General features: G+C 42.3%; 1 protein-coding gene across 4 annotated transcripts; it reads right to left on the minus strand.

Moving 5' to 3' along the window:
- Positions 1 to 991: 991 nt before the first annotated feature.
- On the minus strand, positions 992 to 22,781 carry KNL1 (kinetochore scaffold 1). Of its 4 annotated transcripts, none has more exons than XM_079309033.1 (26): positions 22,590 to 22,781; positions 20,993 to 21,047; positions 20,115 to 20,154; positions 19,821 to 19,880; positions 19,588 to 19,649; positions 19,111 to 19,166; positions 18,723 to 18,762; positions 18,212 to 18,249; positions 17,838 to 17,890; positions 9,912 to 14,150; positions 9,410 to 9,554; positions 9,251 to 9,318; positions 9,030 to 9,128; positions 7,921 to 8,036; positions 7,602 to 7,692; positions 7,010 to 7,126; positions 6,132 to 6,219; positions 5,780 to 5,848; positions 5,387 to 5,426; positions 5,179 to 5,280; positions 4,611 to 4,711; positions 4,280 to 4,348; positions 4,033 to 4,142; positions 3,426 to 3,544; positions 2,276 to 2,398; positions 992 to 2,171 (listed from the first exon to the last, which is right to left on the minus strand). In XM_079309033.1, the coding sequence occupies exons 2-26, from the start codon at positions 21,025 to 21,027 to the stop codon at positions 2,015 to 2,017; spliced, it is 6,237 nt and encodes a 2,078-aa protein (XP_079165159.1). In that variant the 5' UTR covers positions 21,028 to 21,047; positions 22,590 to 22,781; the 3' UTR covers positions 992 to 2,014. The 4 variants fall into 4 exon arrangements, with proteins under 4 accessions (XP_079165159.1, XP_079165158.1, XP_079165160.1 ...); XM_079309032.1 differs by lacking the exon at positions 22,590 to 22,781 and adding an exon at positions 22,359 to 22,514; XM_079309034.1 differs by lacking the exon at positions 22,590 to 22,781 and adding an exon at positions 22,385 to 22,513.
- Between the last annotated feature and the right edge of the window lie 1,036 nt (positions 22,782 to 23,817).

Raw genomic sequence — 23,817 nt, forward strand, 5'->3', positions numbered from 1 at the left:
GCTCCGGGCACGGAACGGGATCGGGATCGGGATCATGGGCGGCAGCCGCTTTCCTTCCTCTCGTCTTCCTTTTTGGTTTTCTTTTACCCTTCTTCTTTCCTTTTCCTTCTCTCCTCTCCTTTTTGTCCTCCTTTTCTCTTTTCCCTCTTTCCTTTTCTTCCCTCCCCACCCCGCTTTTCCTTCTCTCCCCCCTCCTTTCCTTTTTTTCACTTTTCCTTTCGCTTCTCCCTCCTTTCCAGTATTTTCTCTTCTTTTTTTTTCTTTTCCCTCTTGGAGCACAACCCTGTGCCCCCGTAAATCCAGCAGCCCACGCAATTCCTGAGCAAAACCCAAGAAGAAACAGCTGGAGACGCAGGCACATCTGGAGCAGAGGTTGTGATTCCCATCCTTTGACGGAATTCCTTTGCCTTGAGGCCTTGCTAGGCACAGACCGGAGCCACAGATGCTTGGCACATGGAAGTGAAGTTTTCCATGATCTTTTAAAGTTGGATAATGGAATAATTTCTGCCCAAGCTCCTTTTCCTACTACAAATGTGCGGCTTCACCTGCCTCTTTGATTCAATATTCGGAGCAGACCAAAAACCCACTTGAGTCTTTACAGTTACTGGTGCTTTAGTGTGTAAATCCACTGGAAGAAAACCAGCCAAAAGAGACAAAAAAGAGGTGGATAATGCTCCTGGAGAACTGCCACAGCACCCTCTACTGCTAGTAATGCACAGAGAAGGGCCTGGGGAAATTCAAAATTCCAGGTATAGTACCTAAGTTAAGAATGATTTGAGTGCTATCTTCCTAATTAAAATACAAAAAATTCTTGTGAAAAGCCAGGATATAGAAAACTAGCACTAGAAAAGGCAAAGAAAAGAAATCATATTATGAAAAGTCTTTTCAAGTATTTAACATAATTATTTCAATATTTTTAATTTAATTTAGTGTTGAATTTTCAATCACCAGTTTAAATAGAGTGGCCCATAATCCCCATTTGAAACAGAAAGAGTGATAAATCCAATCTTTATTAAACTTCCACTTTTCAAACAGACGCAAACTTTGTAAAAAGACAAAATATATAAACACTAAAATACAAGAAAACATTTTGAAATTCAACATATTTTACAGGGTACAAAAATTTGCAGCTGCAGAACTGAGAGCTGAGCCAGGGTTGGTGCTTTGGCTCAGCAACACAGTCAGGGCAAGTTCCAACAGCAACTTACATAATACACAAAATTATACACAAAACCAGGCTAGAGCTCAGAGATACCCCCAAGTTTAAGGAGCTCAGTCTCCTTGCTAAAATTCCATGGCATTCCAAACTGGGACAGTGCCCCAGCACCCAGAGATAGTGCTGGACTAAGGCAATGAATGTCTGAACTAACTCCAGGCAGAGAATCACAGTGATGGCTTTGAGGCTGCTGCATCCCACAGTCTGTGGGCAAGCACAGGGGTTTTTAGCCTTAATTCCAAAAATGTTTCTGACTTTGGTGACTGGGGTAATTGCTACAGGTTAACTGGTTAATTAATCAGATGCAGGGATACAGTGTCTTGCCTGGGAGAGGTGCCAGGCAATGGATAAATACTGGATGCAGTGGGATCTGTTTAATTGTACGTGGTAGTAAAATGACAGTAAAAGTAAATTATCTCTAAATGAAGTTTAGAGATAATAATAATAATAATAATTTATAGAACACTCATCATTGCTTTGTCAAAGAGCTCTGTAAGTGATAAAATTTATGGGCTATGGTAGAAGAATATCCATGCTTGGAATGAGTATCCAATGAATCTGTGCCAGGAATGACCACCAGTGACTGACAGAAGATAAAAGGCACCTTGAATTTACAAGGGATCTTGGAATTTCCTTCTTCTCTTTAGACACCCTGCTTTTGTAAAACTTGTAGCCTACACCAATCATTCCACTTGGTCTAAGCTACAAGGATACTAAACAGGCAGGAATACTAGAGCTGAGTGGGGAACAGCATTTCCATTTCAGGGAGACACAGCTGGAATTCTCATAAGACTAAACTCACAGACTACCCATTTTGACTGCTTCAGTCCTGCCTGTGGATGCAGCAGAACATCTGGGACCCTGGAGCAGATTCTGATGGATGGAGATGACTATTCTCTGCAGATAGTGGTGTCCAACTGGAACTCTGGAGAGAACAGCAGCAATTTCCTTCTCCCTGGGGAAGATAAAAGTATCACATGTTGGAGAGGATCCCGAGGGCTCCACCCCCCATCCCTCCTTTGGAATGGAGTCACATGCAGCAGTGCTTTGGCAGCTCACCCAATATTCCCAATGTGGGTTTGGACCCCAAAGGGAAGTACAGCAGATGGATAATCATGAGAGAGAGCCAGAGTCAACTCAAACTTTGCAAAAGCCACCGAAGAGGAGAACAGAAGCTTCACCCTGTGGAAATAAACACAAAGATCCATGCAAAACAGGCAAATGGGCTGCTTCCACCTTGGAATTAGTGCCAGGAGCAGAAATAAGTGATGTCACTGATGCAACAAGCACAGTAACTTCTAAAGAGTTCCAGCACAGTCCCACAGGAACTTCAGAAATAAGATAAAAAAGGCCCTTTCATGCATTATCACCACTTCATAATGAAAACCTCCAACTTCCCCCACAGAAAAAGTTAATGCACACATAATTCACAGAACCATCCAGAAATTATGGTAGAATAGAGACTAAAAATATGTTTTCTAGTTAACATAAAACATTCACAGGCAGTTAGGGTTTTCTAATGCTTTAGGTAGGACTGATCTGCCTCCAGTTCCATGGGATTTTTGGCACTCTTGCAAAAGGAGCTACAAAATTAGAATAAACTCTGGAACAGCAAGTTAATAACTGGGCACTTCTTAATTAAAGATATGCATCAATAATGGAAGGGTGGGGTGAAACTGTATTTGTCTCATACCACTGGGACATGCCACAAAATTGGGAAGTATCAAGGGAAAATGGAAAGCAAAGAAAGTAAACTTCAGATTCAGTACATCCCTCCTTCCATGACTGATTCTGCTTGGCTGAGGAAAACACAAGATTAAAGGAAACAAAGCCGTGAACTACAGGTGAACTCTTGGTTCTGTTTCCTTTGCATTGCTACAATTTAGCTTAAATATTTAAGAAAGGCAAGTGAAGCAGGAAAACAGCAAGGGAGGAGAGGCTGTCTGACAGCCATAGAATCAATTAATCCATCAACAGCCCAATTTCCATGCACTGGGACACTACAGTGCAAGTATATGAAAATAAATTAAATTGTTCTTTAAAATGGATGCATAAAATGTCACTCTTAAGAAAAAAAACAAATTGAAACTATTTCAGTGTTTTGTTTCTGATTATCTAGAAACTCCCACATAAGGATCATCAAAGTTCAGCTCCTGGCCTTGCACAGGACACCCCAACAATCCCATCATGGCTATCTGAATTTACTCACTCTGTGCCTTTGATATCTGTCTCCAAGAGATGGAATTTTGCACCCCACCTCTGCAGAAATTCCAACTCCTCTCCCAGGATTTTGCAGCGATTCACCACCAAGGAGATGTCAAAGAGAGCCTGGGGGGGAAATCAGAAAAGCAACATCAGCACTCAGGGGCTGACCATGGAACACACAGCTCATCCTAGAAAGTACAAAACATAAACCCTACCTCAGTCTGGATGGAAGAATGAAATTGTATAAGTATAACAAATGCACCTTTTTAAAATTTGTCCTTTCAGCTTTGCCAGCAGCCATGCAGGAACACAAGTTTGGCTTGGCAATTTAAACCTACATTCTTTAGGAGGCAGAATGGCCTTCAGCTCAATTTTTCTTTTTCTTCAGGCAAAAAAATAAGAGGTTTTTTAATAAACTTCAGCTTCTAGGACTCCTGCCTTCAGAGACAGATACTTCCCCTCACACCTCAGAATATTCCTGAAGCAGATTTTGGTTTGCATTCCTGAAACTTTCACTAAGATGATTTGGTGCTCAGCTCTATTTTCTCTGCTGCAGAAAATAATAATTGGATTTTTTTTCCAGAGTCTTCTAAGTTTCCCTGGAATGTTACCTGGGGCAAATGGGGCAGTGTGGGACACTTTTCCTGCCAGCTTCCCCGACTTTCAATAAACTGGAAGATGAGTTTTTGGACTAAACACGAGGAGGGTGGAGCTTGTTCCTCTGCAACACACGAAAAAAAAAACGCAGAAAGCTTTGAAAAGCCATTCAAAAAGCACTAGAGGATCAAGCACAAATTTAGTCTTTCCAACAAAAGGTTAGCAGGGCTGCTACTTTCACAAGATTTCACAAAATCTCACCATCCAGGAAAGATTCAAAGTCCAGGCTAACGATGCTTCTGGAAGGACGTGCAGCGAAAAATTCACCATCTGAGAAAGAAAGTTAAAGAACCCCAGTTATTCCCATGCTTAGTTTTGGAGTTACAGCCCTCCATCTTCAGAAACAGCCATGCATTACATCAATTTTCATCTGAAAAACATATTCAAAGCCACCTCTCTCAGCTTACACACTGTAGTATATTTTCTATTTCCCACTTCCTTTCAGAAGATCTTTACAATATGGACATTTTAGGTTTCTATTCTCTAACATTGCATATTCATAAAACACAAACCTACCTATTTTGTGACTCACCTATTGGGGGTCCAAACATGACTGTGAGCGTCACAGAATCATAGAGAAAATTAAAGACAGCTTGCTGCTCACTCCATTCCACCAACTCCCACTCAGTGAAGCTGAAAGGGGGAAAAAATCTCAACATCACCCCAAGTTTCAACCAACCAACCCAAACAACTTCCTGAGGGACAAACATCAGTATATTAAATGCACTTGCAGCTCTTACCACATTATACAGCAATGAAATTTTCTAAAGCCAGACAGAGTCTGTCATTCCAACAAAATATTAAAAAATCTGTGGGGAGTGCAAGCATATTACTATAAATTTTACATAAATGTCAATTGGGTGATTGAAGGAGAGTTGGATGTAGAAACCCTGAACACAGAGTAAGCTGCTAATGGAATAACTGCCTCACATATGGAAGTTCTCCAAGGCTTTATTGCCTACCTTAAGCTGCAAGGAGATGGGCATTCCAAGATTTCCCACATCAAATAACAAGGAAAACCAAATCCAACACATTCATCACCAAATATAATTCCCTAGAAACAGCTATTAAAAAATAAAACCCAGAAGTGTTTTCCTTACTCATATTTCTTCAGGATTTCCAGCCAGGCCCTTTCATTCTTCTTCAGCTTCTCCATCTCAGCCAAATCAAGCTCATCCTCAGCATCCATCTCTGACAGTTCTCTGCAAGGATAAACCAATCTCATGGGATGTAGCACAGTGGTTAAAAACAGACCAACTCTCTAAAATCTCAGTGTGCACCTGATTCTGAAATCCTTTGACATCTTACCTCATAAGTTCCTCTTCTTGGGCTGTGATGCTTTGCAATTCTAAAGCAAAGAGAAAAAATGGGAGAAAATGAAAGAGCAGCACAGGCAGCCCTGATTTGCTCTGCACTCACTGTTCTTATGGAGATAAAGGTTATAATTACTGGACAATAAAATGCTGAATATAAGAACCAGCACACACTCTTCAGGTAGCAAGTTCTAAATTCCCTTTTTCCTGGGAAAACCAGTCCTTTTCATTATTTAACACCCATGTAATTAGCTATGTGCAATGCAGGAAAGACAGCAGCAGTGTCTGCATCCCTCTCAGGGTTAATGCATCAGGGTGGGGGTTGAGTATCACCCTCTCTAGGTTCTAAAACACCTGATAAAAAGTGCAATTCAGCTGCTTCCATTACCTTCCTGTACATTCTGCCCTCCTGCTGTTCCAGCACTGCAGCCAGCTTCCTCTTCATCCCAAAAGGAATCTGTGGAAAAGAAGTGTCAGGTCTGTGCAGAACTCCCAGACTCAATATTTGGAGTCACTTTTGTTTGTTTGTGGGCTCTAGAAATCTCAGCATTTCCAAGTTAACAAAAAAACAAAACAAACACAAAACCATGGAAAAGTATCCACCAAAAACCTCAAAAAGTGATAATAACAAGCAAAACTCATTTAACCACAAACACAGAATCCTGAACTGACCTTTTAAACAGCAGCTCTGCAGAAAAAAGAGAAAGCAGAATATTGGCCACCTCTTTGGAAACACACACCTGATTCCAGAGTAACCACAGAGCTCTCTGCCTCCTTCATGCAGTCATCCACTTTTTCTATTCTTGATTGGAGCTTTCTGTATTGCTCCTAAGATGGCAAAATTGTACTTGAGTCAGTAATATTATTTTAAAAGTTGAAATTTTCTTCTGGGATCACCATGGGGCTCTCTGCTTGCTAATGAATTAAAGCAGCTAGTGAAAAGGCAACTGACAAACCATGGAATAACCAATAATAAGAAATTACTAAATGTTTACTGAATCTAGAGCTTTGATAGATACACATCTTTGATCCCTATCACAATGCATTGCTTGTGCACTTCCTTGTTACTTATCAGAGGATCCCAGAATGGCTTGGATTGGAAATTATTTTAAAGACCATCCAATTCCAATCCCCTGCCATAGGTAGGGACACTTTCCACTATCCCTTCCTGTTCCAAGCCCCATCCAGCCTGGCCTTGGACACTTCCAGGGATCCAGGGGCAGCCACAGCTTCTCTGGACAAACCTGTGCCAGGGCCTCAGTACCCCCACAGGGAAGAATTTGTTCCTAAATACTTGCTGCTACTACTTACCTACTTACTAACACTGGTATTGCTACAGTACAAAGAGGTCATTTTTGATGGTGTTTCCTTTAATACTCTAATTTTTCACTGTTCATCACCAAAACTCTTAAGACAGAAGGTTCCTACAGTGTAACTGCAATAAAGTCACTGTCCCAGTGTTATATTTGCATATAAATAAAAGGGAAGTGTATTTATAAGAAAGAAACTTCATGAGAGCACACACTGATAATAATTAAGCTCCCACACATTTAATGACAAGAAATGTGGTAGAAGTGATTTTTTAAAGGTAAATGCCTGCAGCCCTGTGGCTCCTTACCTCAGCACTCTGCAGCAGTTTCCTGTACAATGTCTCCTTCTCATTGTGAGACAAGATTTTAGCCTCCTTGGTGAAACAGGATTTCATCTTGTTCAGTTCTGCTCCAAACATACTCAGCTGTGATGAATGGGAAATACAGAACAGAAAGTGAATGGAGCTCTAGCTCAGCACTCAATCTCAGTGATATCCTATGTCAAACTAATGATGGATTATGAAAAATACTGTGACTCTAATCAATTTAGACTCTTTATTTTCAAGGAATACATCTTTATTCTTGGCATTAGAACCACAGAAAACAAAATCTCTTGATCCACTTTCTCAGTTCTTGTGGGGTACTTTTATAAATTTTCTAGGTTCTCTATGCAGTAACTGTGGGTCATTTCATTTCTCTTCAATATATTTCAAAGGACACATTTCCTTGCATTCTCCTGACTGGAACACTGGAAATTCTCAGCAGTTTTCCACTGAGGAAAGACCTTGCCTTGTTTCACCTGCTGTTATTTTGTGACCATTCTGGTTCTTATTTGATGTGAATAAATAAATTAACCTCCCTTCTTCACTACATGCAAACATTCTGTCCATGCAGCATTACCTCTTCATCAGTGCAGGTTCTCATTACTTCCCACAAACTCCTGATCACATTCACCAGGGGCTGATCCAGGACAGTCACGTGTGGTTTTAACCTGAAATATAGGGAAAAAAAAAAGTTGAAAGTCTTGTAGCAATTTCACTGACCACATAGAGCAGCACAGTGATATTTATACAATTCATTCCTAAATCTAATAAACTATTAACTATATTTTTATTTTTTCTGTATGCAATGCACTAATTTTTTTCAGACCATTTCCATGTATCCAGAGCTGAAAAAAATGGAATTACTGATAAACTGTGTGACTGGAAAAATCACTCACTCCTCTATTTTCTGAGACAGGTCCTGGCAATCCTCCTCGTAAATCCTCAGCTTGGGCCGGTGAACGTACTGGCTGTAGATGAGAGCCTCTGCAGTGGGGGGTGCACTGACTGCACACTGAGGGAAAACACAGGGAAAAGTAGGAAGAAAAAGAAAAAAAAAATATCCATCTTTTTCAGAAATAGCAATTTCCAGTCATTTCAATTCTGCTTTCATGCCTTGTGTTTCCTCACACCAGAGCACAGGCTTCCTTTTGGGATATGCGCCTCATCATTAGAGCTCAAAAAAATGAAATTAAATATTACTGAAAGAGGTCTCCCTTTTAGATAAAGATTTGAAAACATGTATATGTTATGCAGATAACAAGAGTGCTCCCTAATAAAACAATGCTTCATTCAAAGTTATGCTTAATTCAGAATCAAAGCTCCCAAGCCTTAGGGAAGCCTTATGCAGCTTTATTCCTCAAATAAATATAAGGAGGGTATTTCAGCAAGCTCCCTGTGTAGTAAAGCTCTTAAATAACTGACATTAATTACTTGCATGCCTTCAAAGAAAGTTTTCAGGGGTTTTTGTGGGTCTGTTTTTTATCAGTCATTAATCCACAGCAGCAGCATTATTAAGCTTGATGAATATTTACAGACAACTCAGTATGAATAAATTTGTAAAGTGTAACTAAGCTGGGAGAGCATTTTAAATAAAAAATGGAAGGGATGTAGAAGGCAGACTTCTGTTCTGTATTTCTCCCCCTTTCTTCAGGTGGAAATAAAAGAGTAGCAATGTCATGGTGAAGCATTTCTAAAGGAGAGAGTAGCACAGGCAGGAGGAGCTCAGAGTAGCTGCAGGCAGTAGTGGCTGATGGACTCAGTGAGCAGATAAAGTGAAAAGATGAGACAGAGCTTCTAATTCTTTAAAATCTACTGTCCTTAAAACAAATTTAAAAAGCAAGAATTAGCATATTTATCCAAGAACAATAATCCTGAATATATGGTATTTGGTGAGGAGATGGAAATCTGTTCTGGTTTTTGTTTAAAGGTGTCTGAGCTGCTAAAAAATTAAAACCCAAACCAACAAAAGAGTGTTACTTAAGATCAGTTGTATTGTTCCACTCACACTGGCTGGAAGCTGGCTGTGCCTGGGCTTCTGAATCACAACATGGACTTGAAGAAGGCTAAAAAACTCCCCAACTGTGATAGCACCACTCTGAAATTTCTGTACATTTGAGGAAAAACATACATGTAAGTCCATTTTCAAGAATGCTCAAAGCTGTATAAACATAGGAGTTTTTTTTCCTGTTAGGACAGGAAGTTGCTGTCTTCCAGCCCTGTCCATACCTCCCACAAATTTTCTTCACAAATGCTGTCTGTGAGGAGCTGGGACTGCATCTGACTGCTGCGCTGGACTGGGAAAACAAAACAGAAAGGGGCAGGTATTGGTGGGGTTAATAACATTCCTACAGGGAAAGAACACAAGGTTTGGGACTCTTATCTTACTTGTTGACTCTATATCAGCCTTCATAGAATCCAGGGAGCTGCTAGTGCTGGCCTGAGGACACACAGGACTTTTAGCTGAGAGATTTAGAGGTTCTCCAGCTGCATCAGCTTCTGCTTGGTCCTGAGACACAACATCAAAAGCCACCTAATATTAACAATTTTTACAAAAATAAATTAATATAGTTATGTAAAACAACCTAACTGGATCAATGGTTTATTGTAGCTGTGTCTTGAAAGGATTAAAGGGATACTACACAGAGATTGGTTTAAAATTGGCAGATCTCTCATTCTGCCTGTTTTGCCTGGTACAGAACTGTTGTATGCACCAACCTGATTCTTCTAACTTGGCAAAACAATGAAAACCACAGGGAATGACACAGGAAAATGACAGCAAACTGGTGATTATGAAAAACAAGAAAACCTACTAAGAGATCCACTTACACCCCCAAAATTTAAGCCCTGGTGGTGCTCCTGTATCCTTACAGTGAGGGACCAAGCTCACCTCCAAGTCCTGAGAGGCCCCAGCATCCACATGTTCATCCCTCTTGGCCTTCTTTGGGCTTTGTAGATCCTCCTCAGTGTGTCCTAAAGCTCTTTTCATGTTGCAAGTTCTTGTCTCTTCAAATGGATCCTTTTCAGAGTGGGGGATTTGGTTTTTATTTTTATCATCCCAAGCGTTTTCCATGAGTTCAGAGCTGATAGATTCATTGGAATCCATTTCCTCCAGGCACACAGGGAGAAATTCTTCTGCTATGAACTGAAAAGGACTGAAGGTCTGCCTGCTGGATTTGTTACCTGGGGTTTCACTGGTGTTTGCTGGAGCTGGGGCTTCTACTCTGTCTGATTTTGTATTTATGTCTTGTGCACTGGAAACACGATTCCTCTTGTTTGGTAATTTAGGTTGGAATATACCCAGAGGGATATTTATTCCTGGATATTTATCTTTAGGTGCCATTCCTATGGGATCAGCTCCGGATTCCAAACCTGTATTCTCCTGCTTTTTGGCATCAAAGAAGTTATTTGCTTCGCTGGCAGTGTTTTTTCCCAGCCTCAGGGTGTCCTCTGGCTGAGCTGAGGAACTGGGCAATTGGTCAGAAGAACCAGTTTTGGAAACAAAAACAGATTTCCTTGTCATATCTAGAACTTTTGAACAAATGCCTAAAGCACGTGAAGCTGCTGGTGCAAGAGTGGGATGTGCCTGATCCCCTGAACCATCACTGATCAAAGGCTGCCTAGTTTGATCAGAGTTTATTTGAAAGTCTTTTGGAGACACCTCCCCTTCAGCTGACAGCTCCTCATTTTTCTGGGATTCCTTGTTAGCAGCTGGAAGGAGGTTTGCTCCAGCCAAGCCCAAATCTGAATCTCCACAGTGAGGTGAATCCTCTTCCACTAACTGGTTTCTCTGAGTACCAGGGGCATCTGGATGATCCTTGCAAGGATCTGATCCCTGCACAGGAAAGGCAACACAGGATCCCAAACTGCCACTTTCTTCCCTGTGATCCACAGGGCCCTTACTTGGGAGCTCCAAAGATATTCCCTTTGATTGCAGTTTTTCTGGTGGTGTGAGATCCTGCTCCCTGCTTACAAGGACAGAATTATCTGTGGGAAGGCCATGATCCTGTGCCCCCACACCCATAGGACTTTCTTGAAGGGAGACAGAACAAATGGAATTTGTTTTTGTGCCACTGGGGACCTGGGTAGCTCCTTTCTCACTAGGAAATGCTGAGTCTGAGGAAGCAGAAGAGGGAATGCTGGGCTTTTCCTTAGTTTCTGTGGCATTCTGTGAGGAATCCATTTCACCTCTGCAGGGCACCAACCCACTATGCACGGGCTGTGGTGGCTGCTGGCTCTCAAACCCAAGGAAGTTCTTACTGACAGCAACGGTGTGGGATGCAGTGATGTCCATGTCCTCCTGGCCATGGGCAAACACGATGGTTTGGTCAGCAGGAATGGCCAGGATGGGCTGTCTGTGCTGTGCTGGGTGAGCAGTGGTGATCTCCATATCCTCAGCTGGAGCAAAACTGATGGTTCTGCCACCTGCAGCCTCCCACCCACCCTGCTCTGCCGGCGTTGTCACCATGGCCCCTCTTTCTAAGGACATTGTTTCATTCCCACCTTGATCAAAGCATCCAGGTGCTGCTTTGCTCTGTGACAAAACGTTGATGGTGTTATCTGGAACCATCAGCACACACCTGCCAGTCGTGTCCACGTTTTCACCGCAGGGAAGCGCAACGGACTTTTCTCCAAAGAAAGACAGCTGGGAACTTCCCCTTGGTGCCTCAGATGTCCTGGCCCACACTGGTTCTTCCCCACCCCTCTGGAGCAGCCCATGAGCTGAGGGAGCAGTTTTAAAATCCTCTCTTGAAGAACCTGTTTTACCCATGGAAAGATTTCTGTCAGAGTCTCCTTGAGCTGGCAATATTTTGCTTAGTGCCCTCACAGGTTGGGGTTTCTCTTTCCTCTCTGAGTTTTGGCTGTCTGCATTTATTCCTATTCCCATCCCAAATTGTTGATTTCCTCTCATTCCAGAGGGAGCAGGATTGCTACTGAAAGAAAATGAACCACTTGGAGCAAAAGCAGTAACAATTTGCTTATTGGTGTTCATTTTCAAGTCCTCACATTCCATTTCTGCAGTTTGACTCACAATATCCACGCCACGATGACTGGAAAATGGGAAGGGCTGGTTTTGCAGCTGCTCAGATAGTGCAGCATTTTGATTATAGTTACTGGATTCTTGTTCAGTGTTAACAGGAGCAATCTCAAAGGCAGCAGGATGAGCTTTGGTTATGTCCATGCTTTGATCACCTAGAAACACGTGTGTTGTGTCATTTGTGCAGAAATCTGAAAGGCTTTTTTCCAGAGGCTGTGATACAACTCCTTGGCTTTGCAGAGACAGGGATGCACTGGTGTTAGTGACAACATTCTTGGGGATTCCTCTGTTTGGCTCTTGCAACAAACACGTGTTCTTGGCACAGGAATTCATATCACTTGCCTGGAAGTTGGTTTTTCCAAGCTTCTTATCAACCATTATCATCCGAGTATCTTGAGCATTCCTTTCAATAGCTTGGCTCTTTTTAATGTTCCCATCAATATTCCTCACATCAACATTTTCCTTGTCCATATCTACAGAATATGCAGATATGTCACCCTCAGTGACAGTTTTGTTCTGGCTCTTTCTTAGAATGGTTTTACAGGGCATTTGTTTTGGTTCTGCTGTTATCCCACTGCTTTGGCCATCAAAGAAAACAGTGTGGCATCTTGTTATTTCCATTTCTTCCTGCTCAGTTACGTTGGAAGACATGGATGTGTTACCCAGGAAATGAGGTTTGCAGGTCACAGAGGTGAACACTGCAGTGTCCTGCTCATTATCAACACTTATTCCACCATCCTTAAGACAGGTTTTAGCCAAGTCCATGTCTTCTCCTGCGAATATTACTGTCTTCTCACCTGAAGAAACAAGCTGGGGGTTTGCAGAGGGATCAAACCTGCTCTTCAGAACACTGCCAGCCACCAACTGCGTGTGTGAGCCAAACCCAGTGCTGGCTGCAGCAGGACCACGAGCCTGGGACACGTTTTCCATGTGTCCCCCTGAGGCTGAAGACAGTTCAAGTGCACTGATTTTATAGGGCCCAGCAGCAGGATTATCTCCAGGTGCCAGACCCTTTGGGATGCTGCCACGTGCCGGGGATCTGCTCCCTGTGAGTGGAGGGTTGGTGCTCACTGGCTTTTCACAGGTTTTACAGCATGAACTGTCCTCTTCCGTGGTGCTGGCCATATAGATGATGTCTGTGTAATTCTCAGTCATTTCCATGTCATCACACTTGGAAAACACAACAGTTCTGTCCCCTCTGAAGACAGTCTCAGATGAAACAAATCCCTGGATGGCAGACAATGGCCTGAACTCCTGTTTCCAAGCTCGCAGCATTGTGGGGTCTCCTCTGCCTTCAGCATTTGCTGTTTTTCTGTCTGCACAAAGCTGAGGGTCCTGCTGAACATTTAAGTTGTGGTTAGATGCTCTCCTGAACACAGAGCTATCTATCTCTGTGGGTGGGAAATCCTTTGGGAAGTTGAGACTCTGGTTCCCAACAGTGGAGAGGGCAAAGGACACCTTTGCAGTGTGACTGGTTGTCACATCCATGCCTTCATCTGCAAACGCCTTGGTGACATCTGCACACTCCCACTGCTCTGGTGGAACCTCCCTGATGCCAGGGAATGGAATTTTAACATCAGCTGCCTCACATTTTGTCATCTCCATCCCACCTTCCCGGCCTCGGAACACTTTTGTCACATTGCAGGTGTCTGGCAGCTCATGGGAATACCCAAATTCCCCAGACAGTCGTGTCACGTCTCCCGAGCCTTGGGAAGGGACACAGAAAACATTTTCCTTGTCAGGTGTCTCAGCAGGATTGTTTGACTTCAGCCTCAGCAGAAATTCACCAAAATCTATTTTTTTCACAGTAGTGGCTTCTTCCTTCTGTTCCAAAGATGGGCTCGGATGGTTTGTGGGGTCAGAGAGCAAACTCAGCTCCTTGCTGGTTTCTGCCTTGCCCTGGCTGGAGTTGAGCTTAGCCAGGAAGGAGTTGAAGTCGATTTTCTCTGTTCTGTCAGGCTGGGGGGCCCTGAGGTTCCGTGAGATCACAGCTGTGTGACTGGCTGTCATCTCCATCTCGTTCTCCTCTGAGAAGAGGAGGGTGGTGTCCATCCTGTCCGTCCTTGGAGCAGCCTGGTCCACGTCATGCCACTGAAAAACAAAAAAAAGCCAGAAGAATTTAGTGACTGGCACTTAAAACAAATGATCCATGGTTCATTCTATTTAAAACAGAAGTCAGCTAATGTTGACTAATGTAAAGTCCTAAAGTTTTACCTCTGTAAGTCTTTTTTAAAAACAACAACCTATTAATTTCAGGCCTCTCTGATAAGCATAACATATTTCAGGAAAGGACAATTACTAAATTATGCAAATATATAATATTTAAATGGCTTTTAATGAAACAATGTGTCATCTTACACTTCACATCTAGCCACATCTTAGCAAGCACAGACCAATTATTGAGGCTTAAGGATCAGTATTTTCTATTTCTCTACAACATGATTACCACCCTTTATTTCCACCAGTTTATTGTCCACCTGCCCAAAGGCAGCAGCACCATGCTGGATTTTTTAAAATACTTTTTCGCCACTGATAAGGGAAATTTTAGTTTCTTAACAGAAATCACTTACAATTTTATAGCTGTGGGGGCAAATTGTAATGAGATATATTATATTTTATCAAGTATAATGAATAACAGATGATAAACTCTCTACACCTGATGAGTTATCACAATGCTCTGCAAATACTACTGGCCTATGGAACTACTAATGCCCATTGTGTAAGAACTGGAAAATTTACAGAAGTTTGTAATCAGTGGCCACTTTACACACTGGAAGATCAAGAGAAGTGGCAAAGGATAGAACCTTGCAGTATAATATATAATGCAATTAATGTTGTTTTGAGGAATGGAAAATATGTGGGATGAAATTCCTTGTACACTTGGAAAGGAAAAGAAAGGCAAAGAGTTGAAAGAGGTGTTTCTTGTGTGCAGCATGGGACACAGGTGTTTAAAGTGTAGGTGAGAAAAAAGAAGGATGATTCAGAGGTGATGGTTGCCCTGAGGCAAAGAATAAAGGGGGTGAATCATGAATCACAGGGAATGTGGTTAGACACAGAAATGAGCCTTGGAAAAGTGACTGGAACGTTCTAGGAGATAGGAGGATTTTGGTCAAATTGCAGGATGCACTAGAAGGCAGCAAGGAGAAGTTGGGGGAGATGCCAGGGAAGTTCTGATGGCTCCCCTCCAGCAGGTGCTTGGGAATTATGGTCCAGTTTTTAAAAAAAACTTGTTTTTAATAGTGGATTTAATGTCATGGAGAAAGGTGGCAAGAGTTTAAAGGGAAAATCCAGACAGAGTAGTTAAAGTGTTTGAAACCATAATTAGGAGCCAGGACCTCCCTCACTCAGAAACAATTGGTTGATTACTGTAATTGGTCACTAAAGTATATTTCAGTAATTTGTATTAATTAGTGGCTGAAGTAGAACTGGCAATTTGTATTGTGATAATTAGAGTCTGAAATGTACTTGGCACTTTGTGTTGTGAGAGTTGATAACTGAAATGTATTTGGAATTTGCAAAGAAACAGGATGTTGGAAAAGGGAGTGTCCCCAAGCCAGGCAAATCCAACAAAGATCCTAAACCAGGTTTTTCAAAGGCATCAAGACCTTAAGTAAAAATAAAAAAAAAATCCTAAAAGAAGAGGGGAATCATCCTGAGCTGAGCCCTGGTTACATTATTGCTGGGGGGAAGCTACAATATGGATACTCCTGAATGCTCAATCCCCTTGTTGGGGAGAGATTCATTGGGAAAACTGGATGCTCAAGTAACTTTCTAGGATGGGGGAAATACAAATTGAAACACCAGAATCAAAAGCCATCAAGGCAAAGATTTTTATGTTATAGCCAATATCAGTGAGGATTACTCTCAAACCTGAAGCCAGATTGGTAAAGCAAAGACAAAATCCTGTTTAGTCTGAGGCAAGAAGTTGGAGAAACTTATAAAAAATTTTTAGAATATTGAAAGAATATGAATCAGAATATAACACAACAATATTATCAGTTAGAGATTAGTAAAAGATTTAAGGGCCAGAAATGAAAAGTTCCTGATATTCATCCAGTGGCAGCTAATCTGTACAGCACATAAAATTGGAAAGTATTCTGCCAGCAATCAAGACTAAAAGTAAATGTTTCAATGCTACTGTAAGAACAATCTGGACACAGGATGCCAAAGCAAATGGCACAAATATGCAAAGAAGCAGTAAGATATTTTAGTTTTGAGATCTTGCAAGAAAAAAAAAAAGCTTGGGAAGCAAAAAGTTGAATGTCTGGGAACAAAAATCAAATCAGGACAGGCAGTTAACCCCACCACTGGAAGCTACAGAAAATCCCAGCAAGTGATTAGTAAACTCATGTAGGTGAGCAATTGCACCTCCAAATTAATGTATAACGGAAATAAAACCAAGAATAAAATCAAGAAACACTTCAGGAAATAGAAAATATAGTAACTAACTTATAAAGGAATACAGTAAGCACAAAAGACAGAAATTAAGATCAGTTACTGAAAAATAAGTAATTTGTTTTGCAAAATAATCTACAGGAAGGAAGGAAGGCCACCTCCAAGGCTAGTAAAACAGAGGAATTCACCAGGAAATTATTGACAAACTGAATTTGCAGAACTGCCCAGGCAGAATGAGGGGCTGCTACATTTTAGTATTTTGGTACTTTCTCTAGATGGCCAGAAACTTTCCCATGCTGCACCAACAAGGCAAGGGAAGCCTCAAAATTTTACTGAAATTAATATAATAGTATTAAAATTAACTCTTGCGAGTTTTAAAAGGTACATTGTTACCAACAAATTGGGACCAGATTCACCCCTACCTCCTTTCAAACCAGAAGATCTGGTGTTCATCAGAACCTGGAGTTTTGGACCAACCCAGAGAAGTGGAAGGGACCAATAATATCAGAGTCAAATATCAAGTTCCCCTGGTGACTTACACTGCACTCAGAGTGGAAGGAATTGAACCCTGAATTCATCACATGCAGGTAAAAAGAAGCAACCACACATTAAACACAGCACAGACAAGATCTAGATGAAAATTATAAATAATTACATATTTATAATAATAGTAGAAACTATATTCTTAATTTCTGGGAAGAAAAATGTAGTCTTAAAGTTAGAGCAAGATTTTGGCAAATTACAGAATGCAACTTCTGTAACATATGGGACCTTAAAAAGCAGATTAGCTTCAAACCTCTTACTGTTACACAACCATGGAATAAGTGGTTATTTGAATTTAAACAACAATACTTGTGTGCACATTCCAAATGTGGCTGCTAAAACAGATGATCAAAGAAAATAGGAATTGACTGTTTCATCTAGCAGAGAATTAAGGGCAGAATTAGAAAGTAACTAGTTAAATAAAATATTTAAAGAATTTGTACTTTTTCCCACTGGTTAGTTTGCCTTACTTGTGCAAAATATAACTGTGATCATATGAATAATTGTGATTATTATACCTGTCTTGAAAACTTATATTAGTAAAAAAAGTAAGTGAGGCTCATGAAGGCTTGCAAAGAAGACAAGAATGGAGGAACCAGTTCATTACTGAGAAATCACAAAGGAATTTCAGCAGCAAGAGTTATTTATGTTGCAGTTTAATGACTATCAGATTAAGACACACTTCAAAATATAGTATATTCACTTTCAAGAGAACTTTATATGAATACAAAGTTGTTTTTTTTTAGGGAGCTAACATTTTAAATCTTTGCTACAAAATTCTTGTGATGTATTTTGGACACAGGTATTTTCAGCACCAAAAAAATTAAAGCTTTCACATACCTCAGTCTGCTGCCCCAAGACCTGGATGGGGGCATGAAGCAAAGTGCTCATCCCTGTGGAAAGAGAAGGAATACTCCAGTTTTTGTGCTGTATGCTTATTATTTTATCAACTGAGCTGAAGCTCGATGTGTTGAGTAAATAAATACAATTAAACCCAAATTTATTCTGAAAAATATTTTTGTTGCTCCTTCCTGCACCTCCAAGGTCCACCCAGACTTCCATAACAGGATCCTTGTGAACAACTTCAAGGGACAAAGCCCATCCAGAGGGAGTTCTCCCAAGGCAGGAAGACTGCACATTAAAATTTCTCAGACATAATCAGTAGCTTTAAATGAACAGAGTCATTTAGTTGTTAAATCTTTTTTCAAACTCACCAGTGATCTCACATGAAACTGCCTCAGGGTCTTCATTCCTACAAAAGGTGGGACTGAGTTTGTTAAAAGGTTTCAAACAGAAGCCCTTGATCAATAAACTGAAGAGGCAGAGAATTATTCTGTGGCACAGCTCATGTGGGTCTGGGCAGCAGACACCAGACACTGCTTATTTGTCTTCAATATATTCTAATCTGAGTCAATCTTATTTTTCCCATTAAACTCTTGGTTATGCTACAAACCACTGTTCAACATACAGCAGCATTTTGATTTTTAAATTACAGGAAAAGATTAATTCTTTATTTTTCATAGAATCTATGGTTCTGTGAAACTCCCCTTCCCACATACAAAGTATCTTATCTGTTATTTTATTACCAAGTCATTTTAATTTCCCAGATCCCAACACTGTGTTTTATCTACAACAACTTTGAGGCCAGACTAATGCTTTAGCTTTTTCTGAGGAAAATGTTTGGTAATAAACATTGAATAACAACAAATGAGACAGAATACTTACTTATTATTCAAGGTATCATCCTCCCCATCTGCTGAACACTCTAAACATAAGAAAATAACAACATTACGATGTGAGAAGCATTATCACATTGTTACTTGATTATCTTAAAGGTTTTGCTCAAGCCACACGATTCTGACTCAATAAAACATTGAGACAAGAGTGAAGTGCACAGAAAACAATGCTCTGAAGTTCTCATTCTTGATGTGTCTTCTTGTGGCAAAAACTCTGTGACTAAAAACTTTTCAGCCAGGCCAGAATGAAGAGCTCACCACATTGCTCCTTCCCCAAACAGAAAAGTTCTGGTTTCTTAAATTCAAGCTAAAATCTTGTTGCAAATAGTCTGGGAAAAGGAAAATTAGTTTATCAGGAAAAGAAAAAGGAGTTTTACCTGTATTTTTTGTCTCTGATGCACTGTTCTTAAGATCTCGCTGGAAGACTCTGCAGCTGAGAACAAAACCACCAGTTTTTAAAAACACAAAACCATCTCTAAAAGCAAATTTAAAATAATTCAGCACTAATTTAAATATTTTCTGCATGTTCTAAAACGAAGCATCAAAAGCCAGAAGAGTACTGAACCCAGCTGTATTTTCCAGGGAGAAGATGCCATTATGACATTTAGGATGTATGAATGGAAAACAAAAATTCCCAACTCTATTAATTTCACTGAACTGGGATTTTTTATTTCAGCCGGGAAGAGAAAATCGAATAATGGCTCTCAGGGGTTCAACCCAACTGAATAAAACAATCCTCCTGCTGCTTGCAGTCATTTGTGACTGCTCAGAGAGGACACTCCCAGGGGGAAGGAATATTCCCTGCATTTTTTGGCTAAGGAAGGGGTGGAGGTGTGAACCCTCAGCTCCCTCACTCGATGGTGTTGGCGAAGCTGACCCTGCGCGAGCTCCTCCTGCGCCTCTCCAGGTGGATGTCCTGCCAAAAAAACAAAAAAAAAACCACAATGGGCTTGCACAGCTCTCCAAGAAACACCAAACCAACCAAAATACTGTTATCAAAAATGGGGCATTAAAAGCACCCTTGTTATTCCAGTGACATCAGCAAAACACAGAGGAGGATTGGTAGGAAAGGGCTTGACAGATCTACCTGGGTAATTTCATTCCCATTTCCCAAATCATCCAGAGGATTTCGTGGAGCCTTTAAAATCTGAAAGAAAAGACAATAGCAGAGAGTTCAGCTGCAGCTCCAAGAGTTGGTTTCTTGGCTGAAGAGAGTTTCTAAGGGCCAGCAGTGCCCCAGTGAATCCTCTCACTGTAACAGGCTCTTTTGGAATGCTTTTTTTTTAAGCTCTCAGGAGCAAGCAAGTTCCTGTTTCAGTTTCCCTTGGCTCCTTTCCCCCCTCACACAGTTTTATTTTGAGGAATGCTGTAAGTTACTCACAGAGGACAGTCGCTTCCCTCTAATGTGCTCCGTGTTCTCACTGCAGGGGAAAAAGGGAAACAGGCATCAACACCTGAAGTTTTTAGCTTTGATGTATTTTTTATGTATTTGTAGTTCTGTAGACTGTTAAATGCCTCAGTGTAACTTCCACTACTTTCCCACCTTTCTTTTCTTGAAAAGGCACTTATTGAAACATTTCTATAATTTTTTTTTTTTTAGTCTTGCCTGTTACTTCTCCAAGGATATTTTATTTTGCACCATGTAAACACTGGCATAATAAAGGTAGGGGAGGAAGGCAGAATGCAGGGAAGACCCTATGCCTAACCAACTGCTCCCCTCCTTGGACAACATTGGCCAGATATTCTAATTGCCCAATCCCACCAATTGTAAGGATCTAATTCTGAGCACTGCTTTTTGCCATATTATGTACCTGAAAGCCTTCAAGTAAAGGTTTGTGTTTATATTATCATTATATAGCCTGGAAAAGTTTGAATTCTATTTCCAGGCATCAGTATGAAGGCAGAAAATTGCACCCATTTTGAGGTAAATAAATTGATTTCTCTGTTATTTTTACAAGTGTGAAATTAAATAAACAACATGCTTGGAATAGATTGATCACTTCAGCACTGGTTCCCAGAATAAACTTTGGAAAACTCAGCAAATTGTCCCCCCAATCCCATAGTCAGTTCATCTCCTGACAGACCATCACCATGAAATCCCCTCACCAAACATCAAAGAAACTCCCTGGTCTTCTTCACAATGGGTAACACATTTCATTCAAGGGATGTTCAAGTGCATTATGAAAAGTTTTGCCTCTAAAAAGAGCAATATTTACGATATTTATACCACAGTGAAATTCTTAGAGGGTTTCAACTCACTTTTCCATGTTAGGGTCTGTGTAAATCTTGTCCATTGCTGAAGGATGTGCTTTTCCTATAGAATATAGCACCAAAATGCAAAACCATTAATGAGCCTCTGTAGGAAAGCTGCATAAACCCACAAGTGGCTATTAGCTTTTGATGCTGTGTTTTTTCCTCTCCATCCTTCCCTAGTCACAGAAATGCTCTGAAGTACAACAGATCTCTCAAGTCTATGTTCTGTTATGTTTACATTAAACATAGATTTCCTATTGTATATCATATTAAAAAAACAGCCGTGCTAACAATTCAACTATTACTAGTTAACTGATTTTTTTATTTAAAGTTAAGATTTTGGTAAATGCAGGGGGATAAAAGAGATCAAACTTTATCCAAGACACACACTTTTCCCTCTCGCTCTGGACTGAATTTCTGATATTTCAGCTTGTGCCTGTTGCTTTCTGTTCCTTCTCTAGATACAACCAGAAGACCATGGCTCAATTTTCTTAAAACCCTCCTGAAAGTAGTAAGAGGAATGTGTTTTTACAAACTGTGAGTCTGCCTAAGGCAGAGACTGATGGGCGAGTTAAAGAACAGGACAAGGTTACTTAAATGGACACAAACTGTTGCTTATCCAAGGCCCTGCTAAATTCCTGGACTTGGGGAAAAAAAAAACCAATGACACAAAGAAAAAGAGGGCACAGGAGGGTCTGTATCAGGCAATTCGGGAAGTCTGTATCTCTCAAGCACCTCAGCCAAAAGTAAATTAGGATAAAAAAAGGAGGCTGCATCCCCCAGCAAGTTGAGAGACCCCATGGAAACTGCCCCATGGCCTCTTCCTTTATTCATGAATAAATACGAGACTCCTGTGTCTCCTTTTTGACATAAACTTCAGGCGTCATTAATTAGTTTTCCCAATACAGGGATTAATTTATTCCCAATATCCCATCTAAACCCACTCTCGGCCAGGCTGAACGCACGAAGAAGGGAAGATCTGTGGGAGATAAGCCTGGAGCTATAAAAGCCCTCATCACTCTGCTATTGGGGATAAATCATCCCAAATATTTATCACTTCCCAATCACCTTCTTTAACTGCTCTTCTCTAATCCTGCTTGGGAACCCTCTGCAATCCTTGAGGAACGAGCTGAGTCCTTGCGCTGATGATCTCCCCCTTTTATCGCCCGCCGAATCGCTCCAGAACACCTCAGTCCATCCCTGCCGCCCATCCCGCCCTTTTCCCCGCTAGGATAAAACGATATAATCCCTTTTTTTCCGCCTCTTTTTGTCCCCGAGCCGTCGCTTTACCGCCCTTATGGATCACAGCCCCCGCATTAATCACCCCGTCACTAATTACACCGCGTTAACACTTTCCCCAGACGGGAATTACCTCGGATGGATCCGCGCCGCCCTCACTGGGGGGTTCCCCACACGCTCCGCGCCCACGGCAGCCGGCACCGCCTCAGCGCTCCTTCCATCCAGCCGATCCCGCGCCGCTCCCGGGGCAGCGCCGACCTTCTCTTCCCGCGCTCCCGCCTCGGGCCCCGGCAGCGGCCGCTGCAGCTCCCGCGCTGCCTCGGCGCCGCCTCCTCCTCCGCGGGGGTCCCTTGGCCGCTCTTACCTCCCGCTCGGGGCCCCCCCGCTCCCGAATCCCGGTTTCCGGGTCCCTGCTCCCGGTTCCCGCTCCTCGGCCGCCGCCGCCCCGTTCAAATCCAACGGCCCGCCCCGCGCCTGTGACGACACATTGGCGCCGTTCAGGATGGCTGCTCCCGGCTCCGTACAACATGGCGGCCCCCTGTGACGTACAAAATGGCGGCCTCCACAGGTCGCCTCGCTGCTGCCATTTCCGTGTCTCCCGCGGCCCGCACGCCCGCAGCCGCGGTGATGGGCATGGCGCAGTACTGCATGGCCTTTGCGAGGTGTTCGGTCGCGGCGCAGTGGCTTTGCTCCGCACCGTGCCCGTTTAGGGCCGCGGAAGCGGCGCCGCCGCGCAGGGAAGCGGCAGGCGGGAGGAGATGGTGGGAGCGGTGGGTGCACTTCCTTATAGGTCGGGTGAAGCAGCAGCCGATGTGACGAGGTGGCCGAGTGGTTAAGGCGATGGACTGCTAATCCATTGTGCTCTGCACGCGTGGGTTCGAATCCCATCCTCGTCGGGAGTCAAAATTTTCTTTTTCCTCGCATTAAATTTTTTTCCCACACACACACTTCCAAGGGGACCCCTCTCCTTCCCGCCTCTCCCTTCGGTCCTTATGGGGAGAAGGAAAAGTGTAGGCGGCACCCGGGACAGACAGGATCCAGCATCCCGGGGGATTCAGGACCACAAGACACTGTCCCAAAGATTCTAGGGATTGCAGCCAGGAGGGAGCGTCATGAGAGATCCAGGGGTCACCCAGGATAGCGCCCCAAGGAATTTCGGGGTCACAGCCAGGACAGAGTGCCCCGAGGGACTGAAGGGTCTCACCCAGTATCCAGCTTCCTGTGGTGCCTCTCCATGTAGCCTGATTTACCTCCTTTCCTCAGAACACGGCTCTGCTGCAGAGCTTCCAGCTCTGACACTGGCAACAAATCCCTTTTAATCTCAACCTCCTCTGGAATCCCAACAAAACGTCCTATTAGGGCTGGCTGGGACCTTCGTAAGAACTAGAGGGATGGAAAATGAGGAAAGGCTGGGAGAACTGGGATTGGAACTGGAAAAGAGAAGACTCCAGGGAACCCTTAGAGCCTGTTCCAGTGCCTACAGGGGCTTCAAGGGATGGACTTTGGATAAGGGGGAATGGCTCTGAACTGGAAAAGGAGAGATTTAGATGGGATATTGGGAATAAATCCTTCCCTGGGAGGGTGAGTAGGCT

Source organism: Erithacus rubecula (assembly GCF_903797595.1).
Source record: "Erithacus rubecula genome assembly, chromosome: 6".
Taxonomy (NCBI): domain Eukaryota; kingdom Metazoa; phylum Chordata; class Aves; order Passeriformes; family Muscicapidae; genus Erithacus; species Erithacus rubecula.

Excerpts from the sequence above, each read along its gene's own strand:
- KNL1 (XM_079309033.1), bottom strand. The coding sequence starts at position 21,027 with ATGGACAAGATTTACACAGACCCTAACATGGAAAA. Across the intron at positions 8,037-9,029 it reads ACAGCCAGCTTCCAGCCAGT|TGTGCAGTCAGTGCACCCCC; the intron begins GTGAGTGGAACA and ends GTTTTCCCTCAG. Across the intron at positions 4,143-4,279 it reads CTTTGAATCTTTCCTGGATG|AGGAACAAGCTCCACCCTCC; the intron begins GTGAGATTTTGT and ends CGTGTGTTGCAG.